Source organism: Psammomys obesus, unplaced genomic scaffold, assembly GCF_907164565.1.
Source record: "Psammomys obesus unplaced genomic scaffold, mPsaObe1.curated_primary_1811, whole genome shotgun sequence".
NCBI classification, from domain to species: domain Eukaryota; kingdom Metazoa; phylum Chordata; class Mammalia; order Rodentia; family Muridae; genus Psammomys; species Psammomys obesus.
Window position 1 is genome coordinate 1,112,612 of NW_026585691.1, and position 19,269 is coordinate 1,131,880.

General features: G+C 42.6%; 1 protein-coding gene across 1 annotated transcript in view; it reads right to left on the reverse strand.

Annotated features, from left to right (window-relative positions):
- Iqch (IQ motif containing H) overlaps positions 1-19,269 on the reverse strand; it is a 190,510-nt gene that overhangs the window by 97,288 nt on the left and 73,953 nt on the right. The window contains exons 8-9 of the mRNA XM_055596756.1: positions 17,471-17,641; positions 154-705 (exon numbers count right to left, since the gene is read on the reverse strand). Coding sequence (XP_055452731.1) covers positions 154-705; positions 17,471-17,641 — 723 coding nt within the window. The remainder of the gene's footprint in view (positions 1-153; positions 706-17,470; positions 17,642-19,269) is intronic.

A 19,269-nucleotide genomic window follows, 5' to 3' on the forward strand; every position in this document is an offset into this window, starting at 1 on the left:
TACATATGTTCAGAGGAGAGTCATAGATGCAGGGTGCTGGGTGGGAGGGTAGCTGGGACGAAAAGAGAGACAAAGAGACAAGTTTTTACAGCTGTTCAAGCAAGAACAGCTTAGAACAAGAGGTCTGCCTTAGCAGCTGGCAGCCTGCTGTACCTTGGCGCGGATGCGGAAATTGTCCAGGTGTCGCTGACGAGATTCCTTCAGTATCTTCCTTATTCTTGCCTTGTGGCAATGTAAGAGCCAGGCAAGGGAGATCACACCTGAGGCCCACTTCTTCCGGCGATAAGAAATGAAGGATTTTTTGGCCCTATAACATTTCCATATGGATTGGATCTTGATGGCAGCTGCTGTCATTCCATCTGGGCCCTTAAACTTCTGTCCTGGAAGGTTTATCAGGTTTAGGATGTGATGTGGGTTCTCCAACACTAACAGAATATCATTTCTGCTAAGTTTATTCTTCAGCTCAAATTCTGGAAGCAGAGACACCAAATTCTTTCCTTTTACTTTGGCTTCTGGTATTGCATAGTCCTTGAGAAACTTCTCAATTTGTTTCAGGATAGAAACAATACTTCCCCAGGCTAAGCTACAGCATGCCTGGAATGCTAGGAAGTCTGGGGCTGCCTTGTCTATGGTGCCATCATAAATAAAAAAGTCATAATCCCACAATGATTTTATACTCTTAGTCGGTGTAGCAATTTTTATGACCTGGGGAAAGAAAGTTTGCCAGAGGTGAAGTATCCCATGATCTCTGAAAAAGTGTGATCAACACATACATACTAACACTTCATCAGTTACCAATCAGCGATGGGAAGGAATGGCTGCGAGGAGCAATTTTACACATGTACATCAGGATGTCAAAGTAATGCCATTAAAACTCATTCCTGGGGGATATCTTAGAGATCAGAAGAAGCTATTAAACTATTATAAAAGTAGTTCTACATATATAATAAAGATGTATATCTTTATATATTAGATATAATATATTTGATGATATATACCATCTGTTTATAATAGATAATGATCTATTTCCTTGAGCCATTTTATAAATTTAAATATAGGTAATAAATATATGCATATATCACATGTATCATATATACATATACCATATTATATACATATCCTTATTATTATATATAGAATAATACAGATAAGCTACAGAATGACTTCAAACACAGCATGCACAACTTAGGTGAGAGATCCTGTATCAAATATATCTTTATCATTATATGTAATATATAATTGCTATATATAATAATAATATTCTATCTTTCTATATACCCATATTCTTAGAAAACTATGTTGCTGATTGTTTTTAACTTGTCATCAACCCTAAAAATAGAGAAATTATACTATTTTATGTGTAAATGTCTAGAGGTGGGATGGTGGGTGATATTTTTTAAAAGTATTTTTCTATATTAAAAACAACAGAATAGCCAAGATCAAAACCTCAAGTGACAACACATGCTGGAGAGGTTGTGGAGAAAGGGGAACCTTCCTCCACTGCTGGGGGGAATGTAAACTTGTACAACCACTCTGGAAATCAATCTGGCGCAATCAGACAACTAGGAATAGCGCTTCCTCAAGATCCAGCTATACCACTCCTAGGCATATATCCAAAAGAGGCTCAAGTACACAACAAGGACACTTGCTCAACCATGTTTGTAGCAGCTTTATTTGTAATAGCCAGAAGCTGGAAACAGCCCAGATGCCCCTCAACTGAAGAATGGATGCAGAAACTGTGGTACATCTACACAATGGAATATTACTCAGCAATGAAAAACAAGGAAATCATGAAATTTGCAGGTAAATGGTGGGACCTGGAAAGAATCATCCTGAGTGAGCTGCCCCAGAAGCAGAAGGACACACACGGTATATACTCACTCATATAGACATATAATATAGGATAAACCCACTAAAATCTGTACATAGAGAAACTGATCTAGAGGGAGGACTCTGACTAGAATGCTCAATCCACATCCCAAAGGGCAAAGAGGAAGGACATCAGAAGAAGAAGAAGGCAGGAAACAGCCTAGGGGCCTGCTGGGGAGGGCCTCGGGGGGGCTCTGCCATGCGGACTATCCGGGTGGACGCTGAGACTTATGGCCGATGGTCGGGCGGAGTGCATGGAACTTATGTAAGAAGTGGGAAATAGGATCTGGAGAGGACAGGAACTCCACAAGGAGAGCAACAGAACCAGAAAATTTGAACACAGGGGTCTTCCCAGAGACTCATACCCCAACCAAGTACCAGGCATAGAGATGGCCTAGGGCCCCTGCGCAGATGTGGTCGGTCCATGGCAGTTTAGTGTCTAAGTGGGTTACATGGTGAAGGGAGGAGGGACTGCCTCTGGCATAGTCTGGTTGGCCTGCTCTTTGATAACCTCCCCTGAGGGGAGGGCCAAGAAGGATGACAGTATGGCCACTCCTGATGTGATCTGGTGGACTGGGATTGGAGGGAAGGGGAGGAGGGCCTTCCCTATCCTTCCCTATTGGTGGACTTGGGGAGGGGCATGCGTGAGGGGGGGAGGGAAGGGGGTCCTGGGAGAGGAGGAGGGAGGGGCTTATGGGGAGATGCAGGGTGGATAAAATGTAATTAATAAAAATTAAAGAAAAAACTTGAAAAAAAACCACAACAAAAAATAAAACAAAAACAAAAAACCCACTGCATTTCAATTACTTGCTGCACTGTTGCATGAGGAAAACAGATATTCTGCACCAAGATTCAGAAGTTCCCGATGGCCTAGGAAACTAGGGAGGAAGGGAAAAAGAAGGTGAGGAGGAGAGTCTTCACCCACACAAAGAATGATGACTCTTTCTGCTTACTCGGGGATTTAAAGGGTCAGTTCTCTTCAACATATCCATTGAAGACACCTATGTGTTATATTATTCTCAGCAATTTTAAGACCTTTCCTAAAATTCAAAGGGAAAAATGGTAAATTTATCAATAACTACTGTGCCACAGCACTGCCAGATTAGCTAGCATGCTTTGGCTCAAGTAACTGTTAACTGTGAGTAATCAATAAGTACAAGGCAGAAAACCTTTAAATCTTAGAGTCTAAGATAAAAAAAGAAGACCATATTTCTGTGTATCTTTAGTATGAATATATTTATAAGTATATATATATGTATAAGTATATATAGTTATACTAAAGACACAGTAACCAAACACAGACAGTGAAATAGAAAACATCAAATTCCTTTCTCGGGTTCTAAGGAGAATCATAGACTTTCATCTCAGATGAGAACACTAAGTACTAAGTCAAGGTGGGAACACTCCTTTAGCTTTCAGACACCAACACCAGACAGCAATGAGCTTTTGCATACTTTTAACTGAACAACTGTGATAAGGCATCCAATCCGAGCCCTGGAAAGTCTTCTTGCCGAGATTATCTCTTTCTGATCTAATCAAGACAAACATCAAAAGAATGTAAATTGTTTTACAAGTAGGTGTCAATTTCTTCTTTTTGAATGGGCAAGAGAGACTTTGACAAGGAGGTGGCACACATTCCCCAAGAGCACAGGCTACACTTCTGCCTTCCTGCAAGGCTGGGTTCTGAAGGTGGAAGGTTAGCATTCACAGAAGACTGGCAGGGCTCCATCAGTGAGAACAGACACGCAGCATGGCCACAGATGGCCATGTATGGAGCTGGCTGGTTTTGCTAGTCACATGTTTGATGCAGTCACGAAGACTCAGATTTCTGTAAGAAGCAAAGGCTATGGATGGGTGATTTGCCAGAGAACTCTGTCCCCTTAAAGATGTTCAGATATTTTCAAAATCCCTTATTCTTACAGAGAATGGTGAGTGAAGAATGACACAGAACAGTCTGAGCCAGGGGTTCAGAAGGGAAAGGCCTCCCTCATCTCTTTCAACCAATGCCTCTCCACAGGCTGGGCCTAGGGAAATCTATGTGCATCAACAAACGTAGACTAGACCTTCTGACAGAATCACCTTGGATGACCTGGAGTTGTAGATTTTAACAGGGGTTGTTTTAGAATAAAAGGATCACACTTTTTGCCTTCTTGGATGAGATAGCTGCTGTCTAAGGAAACATGCTCCTGGACATCAAATAGACCACTCAGGTGCCAGGCAGCTGTGGGTTTGCAGTCAGCTAAAGCATAGCTGTAGTACATCTGTCACGGAGAATGCCACACACGGGAGCACTTCAGACTTAGAGCAAGAAAAGCCATGCCTCTCAAGAGAAAGGCTTTCCAAATTAAAGCAGTGTATCAGCATTGTGAGCTGCATCGAGCAGGTGAAGACATGGAGGCTCCGCAGCCTGCCAGGAATGAGAGCTCTGATTAAAGGTCACGCCGTGCTTCAGGTGCTGCCTCCTTCTGTTCTTCCTTCATCTCCACAAACCTGTCTAGTCTCATTTGTTGGTGTCCCCAGCCCTCCATTTCTTCTTCCTCTTGTTTACAAGGAGCTGCTCTCTCAGTGTGGTGTCCCTCAGCAGGGTTTTCCTTCCGGAGCGCTGTGTGGAGACATCTGCATCCCTCACCCTCTTCTTTCTTGGGACCAGAGCTATACCTGTCCCTTCGTGAAATGCCTACACTCTAGCTAACCACCACCACCTTGCCCCTGCCCAGCTCAGACCTGCAGCTGTGGCCTACTTATTAGCCTCCTGCTCTAACTGACTGAGTCAACTAGCTGGGAAATGCTCTTTTTCATTTGCAAAGTGTAATCACTAATTAGGTAACTTTCAGAGTTTCTGGAGCAGTTATTTAGGGGAAATTCTAAATCTAAAGCAAAGGAGAGGAAAGATGAGGACAATGTGTGTAAGATCCAATGTGAAGCCATAGAGATAAATAAGCCCAGTACTGCAAGTGGAGTACGGGAAGAACATTTGCAAAGATGCAAAGAACACATTTAGGAAAGAACTTACTTCTAAGTTGATTTTTCTTTTGTACCAGGGATCAAACTCAGGACTGTATGCATGCTGGACTACACTGCAAACCTAGGTCATTTCTTTTCTATTATTGTTGCTGTTGTATTAAGACAGGGTTTCACCATACAGCCCAGGCTGCTCTCAAACTTAACCCTCCTGCCTCCGCCTCTTGATGCATAAGATTTCAAGCACACAGGGCTGGAGTGGGTAAGCTTAGTGGTTAAGATCACTGGCTGTTCGTTTAGATTCTAAAGGAATCTAAAATTTAGATCTCAGTTCAATTCTCCGCCCCCACAGAGTGACTCCCTATCTGTAATTCCAGGTCCAGGGGATCCAACTCTGTTTTCTGACGTCTGCAGGTATCAGACATACATGCAAGCTCATGCACATAACATTAAACACGCATATGCATAACATTTTTAAAGATTATAAGCATGCACCATTAAGATGAATTTCTTATTAAAAATTTCCATTTTCATATATATGAAATGGATGGACATAGTATTGAATTGATCTACTATTTACAAGTGTGATCTCCTGGTGGTGAATCATGGGATACCTGGGAAATCTGATGTAGAGGTATTTTTACAGACTGATTATCTTTCCACTGCCTGAGAGGAGACACTGCAGAAACCAATGTTTGGCTTCCCAGTCATCAAAATGCATCCATTACGAATGGTCTAGGTAACTGCCCTGTGAAGAGGGGATGTTCTTCCAGAGAATTAGAGTTCGAAGTGAGAGTTTAGATTGAGGGATAGAAAGAGTTTCACTCAAAGATAAGTCTTTATTATTCCCAAAAGACCAAAGATGTCATTTGTCTGCCCTTGTTTTTTATTTCTAGTGAAGGTCCTCAACATGTCAATCTTCGTATAAACAAAGATGAGAGCCTCAGTGAGCAACAACTGTTAAAAGACCTAACATGTAGAAGAGAGCTTCTGACTTAACTGGGTTTTGGGACATAGCATAAGCACAGTCTGAATTTTAAAACATAAGGGATCTTGAAAGACATTAGCTTTGCCTCTTGCTCAATAGATTATTGAACCTAGCAAAACAAGATTTGGCTCTGACGCCCACTATCCTGGGTTCAGCCCCAAGCTCTGCTGCTGATGTTTACTGCAGACGAGGCACTTCCCAGTGTGGACCTGGATTTTGCGGTCGGTGAAAAGGAGAGGTCCACCAAGTCCCATCCCAGGGCCTCACCTTGCTGCAGCGGTTATCATGTAGACGGGGAAACTGGGGCCCAGAGAAGGTAAGTGACTTGTGTAAGGTCATCACTCTGCTTTGTGGAGCTCCTAGGACAGTGTTTTTGCTATGATAAAAAATAAGCACAGTCGTAAACACCCCCAGTACCTACAGAACTGGGAAGAATTCCTCCGTGCTGTTTGCCCTCACCATCTTTTCATTGTCTCTTCTGGCTCCTCTTTATGTCCTGTGGCTCATCTCGCTCTTCCATACCTTCCTCTATATTGTTCCTACTCCCATACCTCCACGTTCTCATAGCCCAGTGTTTGCATCCTGTGTGTGGATTCTTCCTGATCTCTGCTCACTCCTTGTTCAACCTTCTACCACATCTTCTGTCTGAACCAACCTGTCATTCTTGACCTGATATTTCTTATTTGCTGGGCTAGAGAGCATTTTGTTAAATTAACCCTCATGAATACAGAAAAGGACATTATGTGCTATGGTGGGAAGATGGTGATCTGAAGCCAGAAGACCTGGAATCTGGTCTATACGGCCTCCCTCTGTGGTCTGTCTCTGAAAGTTACTTCCTCTGTAAGACTCAACTTTCCATTAAGAACCACTTAGTAGATTCTTTCGACTTGCTGCCTCTCTGACATAACGTGTCACCCCTCTACTTGTATTGGCTTTTTACATTTTTCTTATATTTTTGTTTGGGACAGTGGTCTCGAACTTGTTGTGTATCTGAAGGTAACCCTGAACTTCTTCTGGTCCTGCTGTCACCATCTTTTGAGTGCTGAGGTTTCAGGCGTTTGTCACCATGCCTGTTTTTATGTTGCACAGGGGACCAACCCAGGGAACTATGCAGGCAGGCAAGCACTGTGCCTGAGTCACATCCTCAACCTAATATTATCTTTTTAAACAAATTCCTGGAGACAGTAAAACCATGAAATCTCAGAGCAACCTCAGTGCTCGCTGTCTGACTATGAAATAGACCTGGTAGATTCTTCATTTCCATTTTTTTAATACCAAAATTTATTTGTAGCAACTTCCTAACCAAAATGACAAATTACCCATACTACCTGCTGTGCAGGACTGAGAAAACCCCAAAAGAGTAACATTCTAGAATTCTGAGGAGGTGTGTGACTGAGCAAGACAGACATCAGACTGTAAAATCCGGAAGCTACCTAAGATGAGACTGTCAGCGTGCACAACCCTTACAAAGGGAATAAAAGGAGAAAGAGAGCTGCATGAGCAAAGATACATCAAGGAGAGAGGGCCTGAGTGTGAAGACCACTAGACAACATGTTATGTCAGAGAATTGGCACATTTGCAAACAGCGGGTTCCTAGAATAATTTCAGCAATTTCTTTGAAAGGTGCCATATTCAAATAGGTCTTCCTCAACTCTGAAACACATTCTGAAAAGTCCCCATGCCTAGGTGAGCTCTCATGGAACAAAAACACCCAGTCCATCAAATCCATATGAAAGAGCAAACAGAGCAGGGCCAAGGAGGCATTTTAAATAGATGGGGACTGTTTTCAGTCAAATGTGAAATTCCCTTTTCCAGAGGCACATTTTACTTCACTACAGCATTGATCTCATCTTTTTTGATACCCTTCAAATACTCTCTGAGAAAATATGGACAGTTAAGGACCACTTGGGACAATTATGATGGATGAGTTGAGCCTGCTGGGGATATGCTCAGGAAGCAGGACAAGCTGGGATCAAAGCAGCTTCTTTCCCAGGTCCCTGAGCAAAGTCACATTCTCTCTGTAGATCCAGGAAAAACTCAGGCTTGCAAAGGCCCGCCATCACTACCCACGCAAAGCTTGCTTCCCACTTTTCCTGAGGAGAAGATGTGTGTAGGGAAGTGCTGGTCACTGAAGAACATTTACAGGATTCTTACAGATTCTTACAATGCTCTGCTTGGGAGCGTTCTCAGTGACTATGTGAGTATTCTGCCTTATTTCCCTGAGCATGGATCATTCTAGGACATTACAGCAGATGTCTGTCATTTGCTTTCCTCAGTAAGAGGAAGTCTCAATAGGACAAGAATTGTGTTTGTTTCATTCACTTATGTGTTTGCTGCCATTGTGGTCTACTGTTTGATGCGCAGTAAAAAGTCAGTGAGGATTCACTGTATGTGAACATTTAATTTCAACTTCAGAGCTACTTGGGCTGGGTTTTATAGCACCTGTGATCAGGTAAGATGGTTGACATTTATAATTTAATGTTGAAAAACATGATAACAGATATTAAAATTATAAAATTAAAAATTAAATTAAAATTTATAAAAATTAAATTAAAAATTATAAAATTAAAAATCTTTAATTACAGAATATTACATAGTGAGTTTTTAGCAACAGTTGTATAAGCTTGTGTTAAAGTATTAAAATAAAATCTAAGTTAAAGACAGTATAGTATGATGGGAACACAGAAACACAACAAGACTTAAATACTGCAAAAGGATTATGATAGCACCATATTGTCTCATTCTTGGCAGTTTCTCCTTTCTGTATTTTTTTTCATGAGTAACCATTAAAAGGTAAATAGATAAAAAAGAAATATTACTTTATGGATTGCTAGTAAGTTCACCTCTTTTCTGATGTCTATAAATAAATATACATATATAAATAAAATCATTTACATGCAACAAGTAGATCTGGTAGGCAATGTGGACATGATTATACAAGTAAGATTCTTTTCTCATAATTTAATTTTTACATGAAAAAAATGCTTTCAAATAAAAGCACAGAACTAAGTTTACTTTGAAAGTTTAATGCCAAAATGCTTAGGTGGGACGGGCAATTTATTAGGGAAAATTAAGACTGCTTCTAAAAGATTCTGCAGTCTCCTATTTGGGGATCTCTCCCCACACACTTCTTTATTAAATAAAGCATTATGAGAGAGAGGCAGAGAGATAAACAGAGAGGCAGATAGACAGAGAAACAGCAAGACATAGATGGGGAGACAGACAGACAGAGAGGCAGGGAGACAGAGATAGAGAGACAGGCTGGCAGACAGAGAGACAGAAAGCCAGGCAGAGGGGCAGAGATGCAAACCTGCCTGGCCTTTGATAGTACACACACACACACGTGCATATATGTATATATGTATATGCATACACACATGTACATACATGCATATGGAAATGAGAACAGATCAAGGAGTGACATGTTCAACGCTGCACAGGTTGTCTAATTAAGATGGTATAGCCAACTCACCCATAAAAGAGTTTCCACAGAGAAGACCACAAGAATATAGTGGGGAGACACTAAAGAAGCTAACAGCATAAAAGTGATTAAGAAACAAAGAATCCTTACCCCAGCTCTCCTAGTGTGGGGATTACAGACGTGCCTCATCACACCCAGCAATATTTGGCTATCTGCTTAATTAATCTACAAGGCAGAACAAGCTACCTAGATTGAAGCTGATAAAAGCAGACATGACAGCAGAGGTGAAAACTGCTGTCTGACAGGGAAGGACACAAAGACAAACTCATCACCTAAGCGTACGGCAGTGGGGCGAGAAAGCATGAAGTACACTGGAGAGGAGATGATGCATTTTAGAGGGATCATCATTGGGAATGATTGGACTCTGCAGCTTTCTAATGCTTTGGCCATCTGGAAGTCATACAATCCACTTTCCTGTACCGGCTCTATCAGTTACCGTGGATAGCTTACCTCTCTTTGTCTAATTCCTCCTAGTCATATAGGAATAATAATAGCACCCACCACCTAGAGATGTGACAGCGAGGGAGGAAGCTCTTGGAAAGAGAGCCCACGGGAGAGCAGGCCCTCAGTGCAGGCCAGCGCTGGGGTTACACTAAGGGTGTGACCAGAGGACGGGTCCTTAGCAAAGAGTGCCTGACCTATAAGCCTGATACGGCCTTTGCCTCTGGCTAGCATCTGTGTAACAGCACAGATGTACTCTGTCATCACCAGGCTCCGTGGGCATGGGAGGTGAATCATGTTACATGTGCAGGACATGCTGAAGCCCCATCCATGCTTCCTAAGCCATCCCAATAAATAAAGCCGGGTTCTTTAAGCATCTTCTCTTTTTGAGGTACAGAGTCGAGTTCACAGTTTCTATGCCGTGAGAAGTCACGGGAATGAGACGAAGGATCTGCTTGCACTGATCAATTATCTGCAGCAACATGTCTAGGTCAGAAGGGCTGTCTGCAATCACTGTTGTAAATCCAGCTCACTGCCCTGCGGGGACAGGGTAGAAGGGGGCTCTTCCCTTGAAAGGAGGTTGTCCAGGGTGCCCGGGAGCCCAGCGTGTTCATGGGCAGGGTTTCCTGCTAACACACGGCCTGAGGCCATAGACCTTACTTAGAACTTACTGGAGTGTGCTTGCCATTCTGTGGGGATGGTTCATTCCCACCCCCACCTTCACCCCACCTGCCTTAGTTTACCAGCTTAACTTTAAATTCTGGTTCCTTAGCCTACTTTATAAATGCATTATGTGTATATATACATTCACAAACATGTTTGTGTATGTTGTATATGGAAGCACAAGTATACACATGTATACATGTAAGGACATGCCAAGAAACTACTGCATTCATTTTAACATCTTGCTTCCATGTAAATATACTTTTAAATAATGAAAATCTTTAATGCTAAAGACATACACAATTCAGCTTCATTTTGAGGATGAGAATACATGTGTTTAGACTGAAGACAGTTACATGATTCAGTCCTGACAGAGACAAACAAATGTTTTTCACTTTAAGTGAACCACAATTGTTATTACTATTATTATTATTATTATTATTATTATTATTATTATTATTATTATTAACAACTCATGGTTTAATTTCTTTGACAAAGGAAACCAAAAGAACTTTTGTTGCCAACTCCAGATATCAAGCAGCCTTCCATACTTTTGCCCTGAAGCAAAAGGAAGGGACATCAGGTGACAGATTCCAAATTCCAACTAGTCACACAAATTACAGACCTTATGGAGTTGTCCTCTTGACCTTTTGCCTTTCTCCTACAATGAAGAATGAGACACAGTTTAAATCAAAATGACTCTCATGGGCAGTTTTATAAACCAAATAGAAGGCTCAGAGTGCTGTTCACCCCCACCCTTTCTTCCTAGCCCCTGCTGGGCCCACCTGCTCCTTCCCAGCACAAGCGGAGCTAATCGTTAGAAGGACCTTTCCTACCCCACACAGCCATGCTGTGCACGCCAAGCTCCATTCTGCTGTGAGGAAAGGGTTTGAGAAAGTCAGTATTTACATACACAGCTATAATTAGATGCTGAGTTCCACTTCCAGGGAACAACACTTTGAGAGGTATTTGTAAAAAAAAAAAAAAGGGGGGGGGGGTTGCTAACTGCAGCATCATACCTGGGCTGGAGCCTGGCAGAAGGTCTGCAACAGCTCAGTCTGGAGCTCAGCACTCTGTGCCTTTCTCTTTCCCTTTAACGGCTGTGCCCAGGTTACTGTCTGAAGCCACGGCCTTTAAATATTACTGCTTTAGCAGTAGGGGAAACCCTTGCAAGTCAACAGAAGAAAATAATGCCAGGGCTAATCAGCACTTAGAAAATATATTATCATTTAAATTTTTTTGAGGCAAGCTGCTTACTGTCTAAAAACTTAGTATGATAGGTGTATTCCTGTAGATTTGTTCTCTACAAAACAGAGGGCTGAGTATTCACTTGGAGTGAGAATCTAGACAGCGCCTGGGCCCATTCACAGTCTGCACACTAGCCATGCCTCCTCACAGCCTGTTAAACAGCTGAATTTGAAACAATAATGGTGCAGGCCAAGCACCCGCCTGAAGGCCTGTCTGTCTTGGGATTTGGCCATTTGCATCGATTTTGTTTTTTAACCCTCGTTTTTCATGAAACACAAATATTTGCCATGGCAACTGGGGTGTCCCATGACATGCTGTTCCATAAGCATCCTGGCCATCTCTGAAGGGAAAATGGCCCGCCAGTGTTGAAAAGGCACCTAACACCTCTTGAGGGTGTTTGGGCACTGAGAGACTGGGAGGGCAGGTAGAGACTGGAACCGTGGGGTTAATTTCCCTGGACTTGCTTTCAAGTCCTCTTTCTTTTTTCCATGACAGCAGCTAAAAACATGAGTACACAAGGTATATCAGAAAAAGTACTGCCAGATGTCTCCTTTCAGCGAAGAAAAGTTTTAATAATCTGAAGTCTATGAGTGGTCCTTAAAATGAGAAGGCAACCTATAAAAAAGCCCAGACCCTTTAAACTGGGGACATTTCAGGTGGTTGAGTTACGCTGTACTGTGAGGGACTAATTGTTGTCAAAGAATAGAGAATTCCTTCCTCTTCCCCATCATGGTTTTCTGTGCAAACTCGGGACACTTGTCTTTTCTAATGCTTAAAGACAAAGGGGATATGGAAAAACTTCTCAATAACATACCTGATGTAGACACAGATGTAAAGCAAGAGTTACTGTAGCCCAGAGTCCTGGCCTCCAACCAGCGGCTAGCATATGCAGATCACTCACTTGCAAATCTCAAAGTCTCCTATTTTAGCCCCACCTACAGTGTCTTGGCAGAGTTGACTTCTGCATTCATCTTTTAAAAGCAGGAGTTGACTGTGGAGTTCAGTGGTAAGCTCTTGCCTATCATGTGGGAGGCCCTGAATTTGATCCATAGCACCACAAAGAATAAGAATAACCACAGTAAGATAAAATGATCCCTAAAAGGTGCTGGAATAAAGTTTATTCCAGCATGAGAGCAGCAACTATATGATGTATCTATTACACAAGCTCTCACACAGACTGCACACAGACCAGCTTTCTTCTATGCTTAGACGAATACCTTTGTTTTCCGTTTCTTGTGAGGCGTCCCAACTTCTTCTGGAACCTGGGGTGTCTTCTGAGCTGAAGCAAAGGGTCCTGTAAATGGAAGCGGGGCAAAGTTACTTCTTCCAGAGAGAGAGGCTGAGCCATTTGCTGGATGCTATGGGTTCAGCTTCTACGTCACATGGCTCTGTCTGCTTACTCCCTGCATTTCCTGTACCCATTCTGTGACACTTCAGGGATTACTGACTCCAAAGCCAAATCTATGACAGGGCAATGACTTTTTTAGAAGGTCAGGCTATGTTATGCAAAATGCCTAGAGGAAAATTAGATCTAATAGGCAGGAAGATTAGAGAAGAAAATTTGTCTCTTAAAATGAAAACTCCTTTAATTAGCCAGATTCTCAAGTTTATGTACAAGATAATTAATATAATTGCAAATGATGGACTGTTTTATTGGATAGCTATTAAAAATATGACTAAAAGTTAAAATGACGTGGGGGAACTGATATGGTGAATAACACCATAAAGATCATTTTTGAAATTAATTAATCTATAGACAACAACTCTCAATCACATCTTTCCTGCTGACTGGCAGCAAACTCAGCTACCCTTTGCAGATAGCCCAAGTCTGACATCCTAGGGGAGAAAAACCCTATCGTTATTCTTCAAAGGGAGAAAATTATTTATTTAAATGGTTAGGTAAATACAAAGAAGTGAGTCTTCTTCCATCCCAAGATCTTCAACACAGCCTTCTTTCCTGTCAGTTCTGTAGCATCAGTCTTTGAAAGAACTGACTGACGTAAAACAAAACTTAAAAGAGCGGAGTGCAACTCAGCCTCACCCGGAGGACTCAGTTTTCCCACCGTCTACTTGGGCTATACAGAATCCTTTCAGGCATCTTTTTAGAAGTAGCAAGAATTTCAGAGTGTCAAAATTTGCCACACAAGGAATTTGTTGTATCTGGCCCAGTCTAACCCACTCTTTGATCCCCCGGCTTCTAGCGAGTCTCTCTGTGACGGTTCCGTTATGCTGTCCAGCGCAGCACAGTGTCCGCTGACCTCATTATGAGCCTACAAGTTCTTTCTTTGACCTCTGTACTCCTCTGTTCCATTGCTCACTTTGTGCTCTAATGTCCACCTCTGCGTCATCCGAGGGTGTCTTGAATCCACTTGTCCACCAGTTTAAAAGTTTAATTTTGGACAGTCAGTTCTAAATGTATCTCAGTTGTCAGCCATATTTAGGTAGCCAACAAAGGACAGGATATTTATTAATGGACTGGACTGAGTACAGTACTTATCGTGCTAAGTATTCAGTCTAAGTATGTCTAAATAAGAACACTAATCCTAGCCCTAGTCACTTTCTTTGTCTTCCACATGGCTGTCATGTGACCTGATAGATTTAAGAGAAAACATCCCCTTCACCACTATTTTCTTACCTAGAATGTGTATGAAAGGCCCAGGTTTGCAGGAGGGGTCTTATAGACATGATGGAGATGAGGATGAAACTAACATGCAGGAGGGGGCACTTAAAGGAAGCCCCGGATCTTCCTCTCACCCCAGAAAGAATAGCTATTAGCAAAAAGACTAAAAAGTCTGGCAAGGATGTGGATGAAAGGAACACAGCTTCGTATCCTATTTGTTGATGGCAGAAAATAAAGCAGGGGAACTAGCTGGGCGCTGAGCAGGCTGTTATTTAGTCTGTTGGGCTGCTCTCAGGATAAGAAAAGAATGCAGCCCTGGCGAATTACAGAAGTGAGCTTTACAGGGAGTAGGATAAGGGCTAGCCTGAGCATAGCTGGTCAGGCCCTGATTGGCTACAGGCAAAGCATTTCCAAATAAGGGTGTGGAAGGAGCATGCTGTCTACTGCATCCTGGTGCAGAACTGCAAAATTCAGAAGACTTTCATGGTAGGTTCTTTCTCTGCCTGCGATGTGTCCATTGGAGGAACGGAAAACCCACTAGAGCCTGGTAAGCAACTCATTGATGGACTGAGACAAAATGATGTCACCATTGTTAAGCCCTATCAATGGGAACCTAAATCATGAAAACAGAGGTTCCACAAGAGCTAGCAGATGATGCTCACCACATAAGGGATCCTTAGATAGGGCAGTTCCATAGAGGTTGAGAGCAGTGCAGCAGTTAACAAAGGTGGGAGAGAGCAAGGAAAAGACGGAGATATTACTCAGTGCTGCTGAATCGCCGTGACTTATGACTTAGATGAACACTCTGATCAAAAGCAACTTGGGAGGCAAGAGTTTATTTCAGCTAATTTCTGGTGGGCTATTATCCAGGGAAATAATAACAGGATCCCTAAGCGGAAACCTGGAGACAGGAACTGATGCGAGGCCAAAGAGGGACGCTGCTTACTAGCTTGCTCCTTAAGGCTTGCTCAGCCTGATTTTTTATATCTCCCAGGTCCAGCTGCTCAGGGGGTGGCACTACTGCAATGGTTTGCGTCCATCCACATAAACCACCAATTAAAACAATGCCACACAGACTTGCCCACAGGCAAATCTTATGAAGGCATTTTCTCAGTTGAGAGTTCCTTTTCCCAAATAATTCTAGCCTGTGTCAAGTTGCTGGGAAATTAGCCAGCACAGAGTTCGATAAGGACGAGGGGCTTTGGTGTGGTATTTCAAACAGTATAGTGACGGTGGGTGACAATATTCCAGAGATGCCGAAAGTCTAGAAGAAAGTATTTTCAAAGTTCCTATCATATAGAAGTGAGAAGTGTTTGGAGAGACAAGTATGTTCAGCTTGGTTTAACTGTTATGCAATTCATGTATGTATCAAAACATAACATTGCCCATTAATATGAAACATTTTATGTCTCTGCTAAATAAAAATGTAAGAAAAACATTACGAGGGGAAGTTTAGGTCAGTACCGCACACGAACAACCAAAAAATCACATACGAACATTAAAACAGTCATACATCGTAACGGAAGTTTTGGTTTCTTTGTATGTTATGTAAATATGCTTTTGTTTTAAGCTCAAAATTTTAGTTAAGCTAAAGTTTGTCCACATCTGTTAATTGTCACATGTGGGGCATGATCTTTGCCAGCTGGTAATGGAATTCTACTTGCTGCAGAGAGGGGCATGGTCTAGGACTCAGTATAAAAATGAAAGCAAGTAGACTGTGTGCCGTTTGGAATGGTATTTGGTGTGGCATTCAGTGTTGGTGTGTGGTATGGAGCAGTTTAGAGAGACCAGAGATGGTGTGGCAGTTTGGAGCAGACAGATGGAGAGAAACACTTCGGGATGCAGCGGTGTGGGTGAGCCTGCTAGCTGCATCTGCGGTTTACAGAGACTGGTAAAACCCTAAAGAACCCCTTGTCCCTAACTAGAGAAGTAAAGGAGTCTAACCTTTTCGCTGTCTTACTTAAGGTTGGGAGGTTGGTTGGTACAAGGGAGGTAACTGTCTAAACAACCCAAATAAAGTAGAGCTTTAAAAAAAAAGATCGCTACAAGTGGCATTCTGCTACAATACATAATGAAGCAGCCATCATAAAAATTCCCCTGTAAGCAATTACAAAGACACTTAAAACAAATGAAAACAAACAAAAGCTCTAGAAAGAATTAGAATGTATGAAAAGAAACGAGATGAAAAATAATAAAAATTCAATAACCTAAGTTCAAAGATATAGATGACTCAAGATTAAAATGAAGGAGACAAAGAAACCAGTGATTTGGAAGCTATAACAGAAATCACCCGATCTGCGTAACAGGCAGAAGGCAGAGTGCACAGAAGTGATGAGAGCCGAAGGACCTGTGGACCTAAAGAGAGACCACATTTGTGCCGTTGCTGTCCCACAGGGAGAGAAGAGGCAGAGGGGACTGTAAGAAAGAGATAATGGCTTGAAAGCACTCCGAATCTAGGTTTAAGAGGCTAAGGCAAATGGAAATGGGAAAAAGCCAAGGAATTCCAAGGCAACATACACCATAATAAAAACTCTGAAAACGAAAAGCAGAGAATAAAATATTGAAAGTAGAGGAACATCTTACTTACAGGGAACAATTTCAATCTCACTGGATTTCTAATCAGAGGCTGACAAGGGCTGTGGCATGACTTCTTTTTTTCGAGTGCGAAGATGAAGAAGAAGGGCAACCGGGATCATATATGCTCAATGAAAATTTCTTTTAGGCTAAATTAGGAGATCCAAGATGGCAGCGACCAGTGCGCACCGTATCTGAGGAGCAGAGGATCTGAAACTCTGAAATTGGTGAGTGCAGGGGCAATTGAACTCAGAACATTGACATTGAGGCTTTCTGGAAGAAAGGGGACAAACCCTGAGCTGAGACCATTAGGATTCAGGTCAACTGCGAACTTCTCTGCAGACTTCTCCTGGGGACTCAATTCCCAGGCACTTCCCCTTAAACAGGCCTCCCTGCTCAACGGCTGAGGCAGCGGGTGGAGGTAGCGGAAGCAGCGGAGGCAGCACAGAGTCCGCAGTGTCCACAGCTCCTAGCACAGAGCACAGCACTGAACCCCCTGCTTGAGCTTTGAGACAGAGAATACTCAATCCCATGGCACTTCCCCTTGACAGGCCTCCCTTCTCCCTCTTTGGCGGAGGTGGAAGCTGTGGAGGCGGCCCACAGTGGCTGCTACAGAGCACAGTACCCTGTCCGCAGTGCACACAGCTCCTAGCACAGAGCGCAGAGCCGTTGGCTCCACCAGGCCCACCAGGTCCGCAGCTCCCCAGGGCCTTCCAGAAGGCATCTGTTCCAGCGGCTTCATAGTTCTGCCATGGTGGCTGGACTCCCAGTAGACAGCAACACCAGCCCCCAAGTTCTGCAGCAACACAGGGATTCTTGGGACACATTTTTAACACTGAAGCCCCTGCTCTGTGGGTCTACCAATGAAGTCCAGGCAAACAACTCCTGGAGCCCAGACAGATCTGAATACCAGAAGGACAGTATGGCAGGAGCAGGCGCACTGTGCCCACGAACAACGCCTGCCAACTGTGCCAGCGGACAGCGCTAGCACCTCCCTCCACCTGCACCCACACACTCCAAGCAGCTACACTCTCTAGCGCTCTGTCCTTCAAGACACACTTCCACGCACACGCACGCGCTTGCTCCCCTGCGATGGTGATTCTGTGCCGGTGACCTTCCTCCCTTAGCTACAGCTGAAACACCAACACACACTCTCAAACCAGTGGACCTCTCTCATCACCAGAAGGATACTCCAGACACCAGAGAAAGATGGACTCAGTCTGAAGTACAGACTCCAGGAACAAACAATAAAGGTTACAGATAAGCAGATGGCCAGATGTCAGCGTAAGAAAACACCCAACAAAAATCAGGACATCATGGCTCCACCAACAACTCCCAAATCGATGGATATTTCAATTAATTGGAAACACAAGAAAATGACTTCAAAGCTATGCTTATCCAGTTATTAGAGGCACATAAAGAGGAAATGAACAAATCTGTCAAAGAAATAGCCACACGAATGGAGGTGAATAATGAGGAAATGAACAAAGCTCTCAAAGAAATACAGGTAAATACAGCCAAACAAATAAAGGCATAAGTAGAGGCACAATTAGTGGCAAATAGAGAGGAAAGGAACAAAAACATAGAAGCCATCATGGAAAGACGGGAATCCACATTCAAACAGATGAAGTAAATGGTGCAAAGCATGAAAACAGAATTAGAATCAATAAAGAAAACACAAACAGAGAAAACCCTGGAGCTGGAGAACTTAGAGAAAAGATCAGGAACCACAAAGGTAAGCATCACCAATTAGAATACAAGAGATGGAAGAGAGAATCTCAGGTGCTGAAGATACAATTGCTGAAATTGATACATCTCTCAAAGAAAAAGTAAAATCGGAAAAGTCCCAAACACAAAACATCCAAGAAATCAAGGACGCCATGAAAAGACAAAATCTTAGAATAATAGGAATAGAAGAAAAAGAAGATTCCAGGCCCAAAATTTCCAAGGTCCGGAAAATATTTTCAAGAAAATCATAGAAGAAAACTTTCCCAACTTAAAGAAAAAGATGTCCATAAACATACAAGAGGCCTACAGAACACCAAATAGACTAGACCAGAAAAGAAACTCTTCACATCACATCATAGTCGAAACACTAAACCTACAGAATGAAGAAAAAACATTAAAGGCAGCCAGGGAAAAAGGCCAAGTAACATATAAAGGTAGGCCTATTGGAATCACACCAGACTTCTCAACAGAAACTATGAAAGCCAGAAGGGCCTGGGCAAATGTCATGCAGACTTTAAGGGACCACAGTGCCAACCCAGACAACTCTATCTGGCAAAGCTTTCAATCAAAATAGATGGAGAAAGCAAAATATTCCATGACAAAACTAAATTTAAACAATATCTACACAGCAACCCAGCCCTACAGAAGATACTAGAAGAAAAACTCCAATCCAATAAAAACAACTAAACCCAAGAA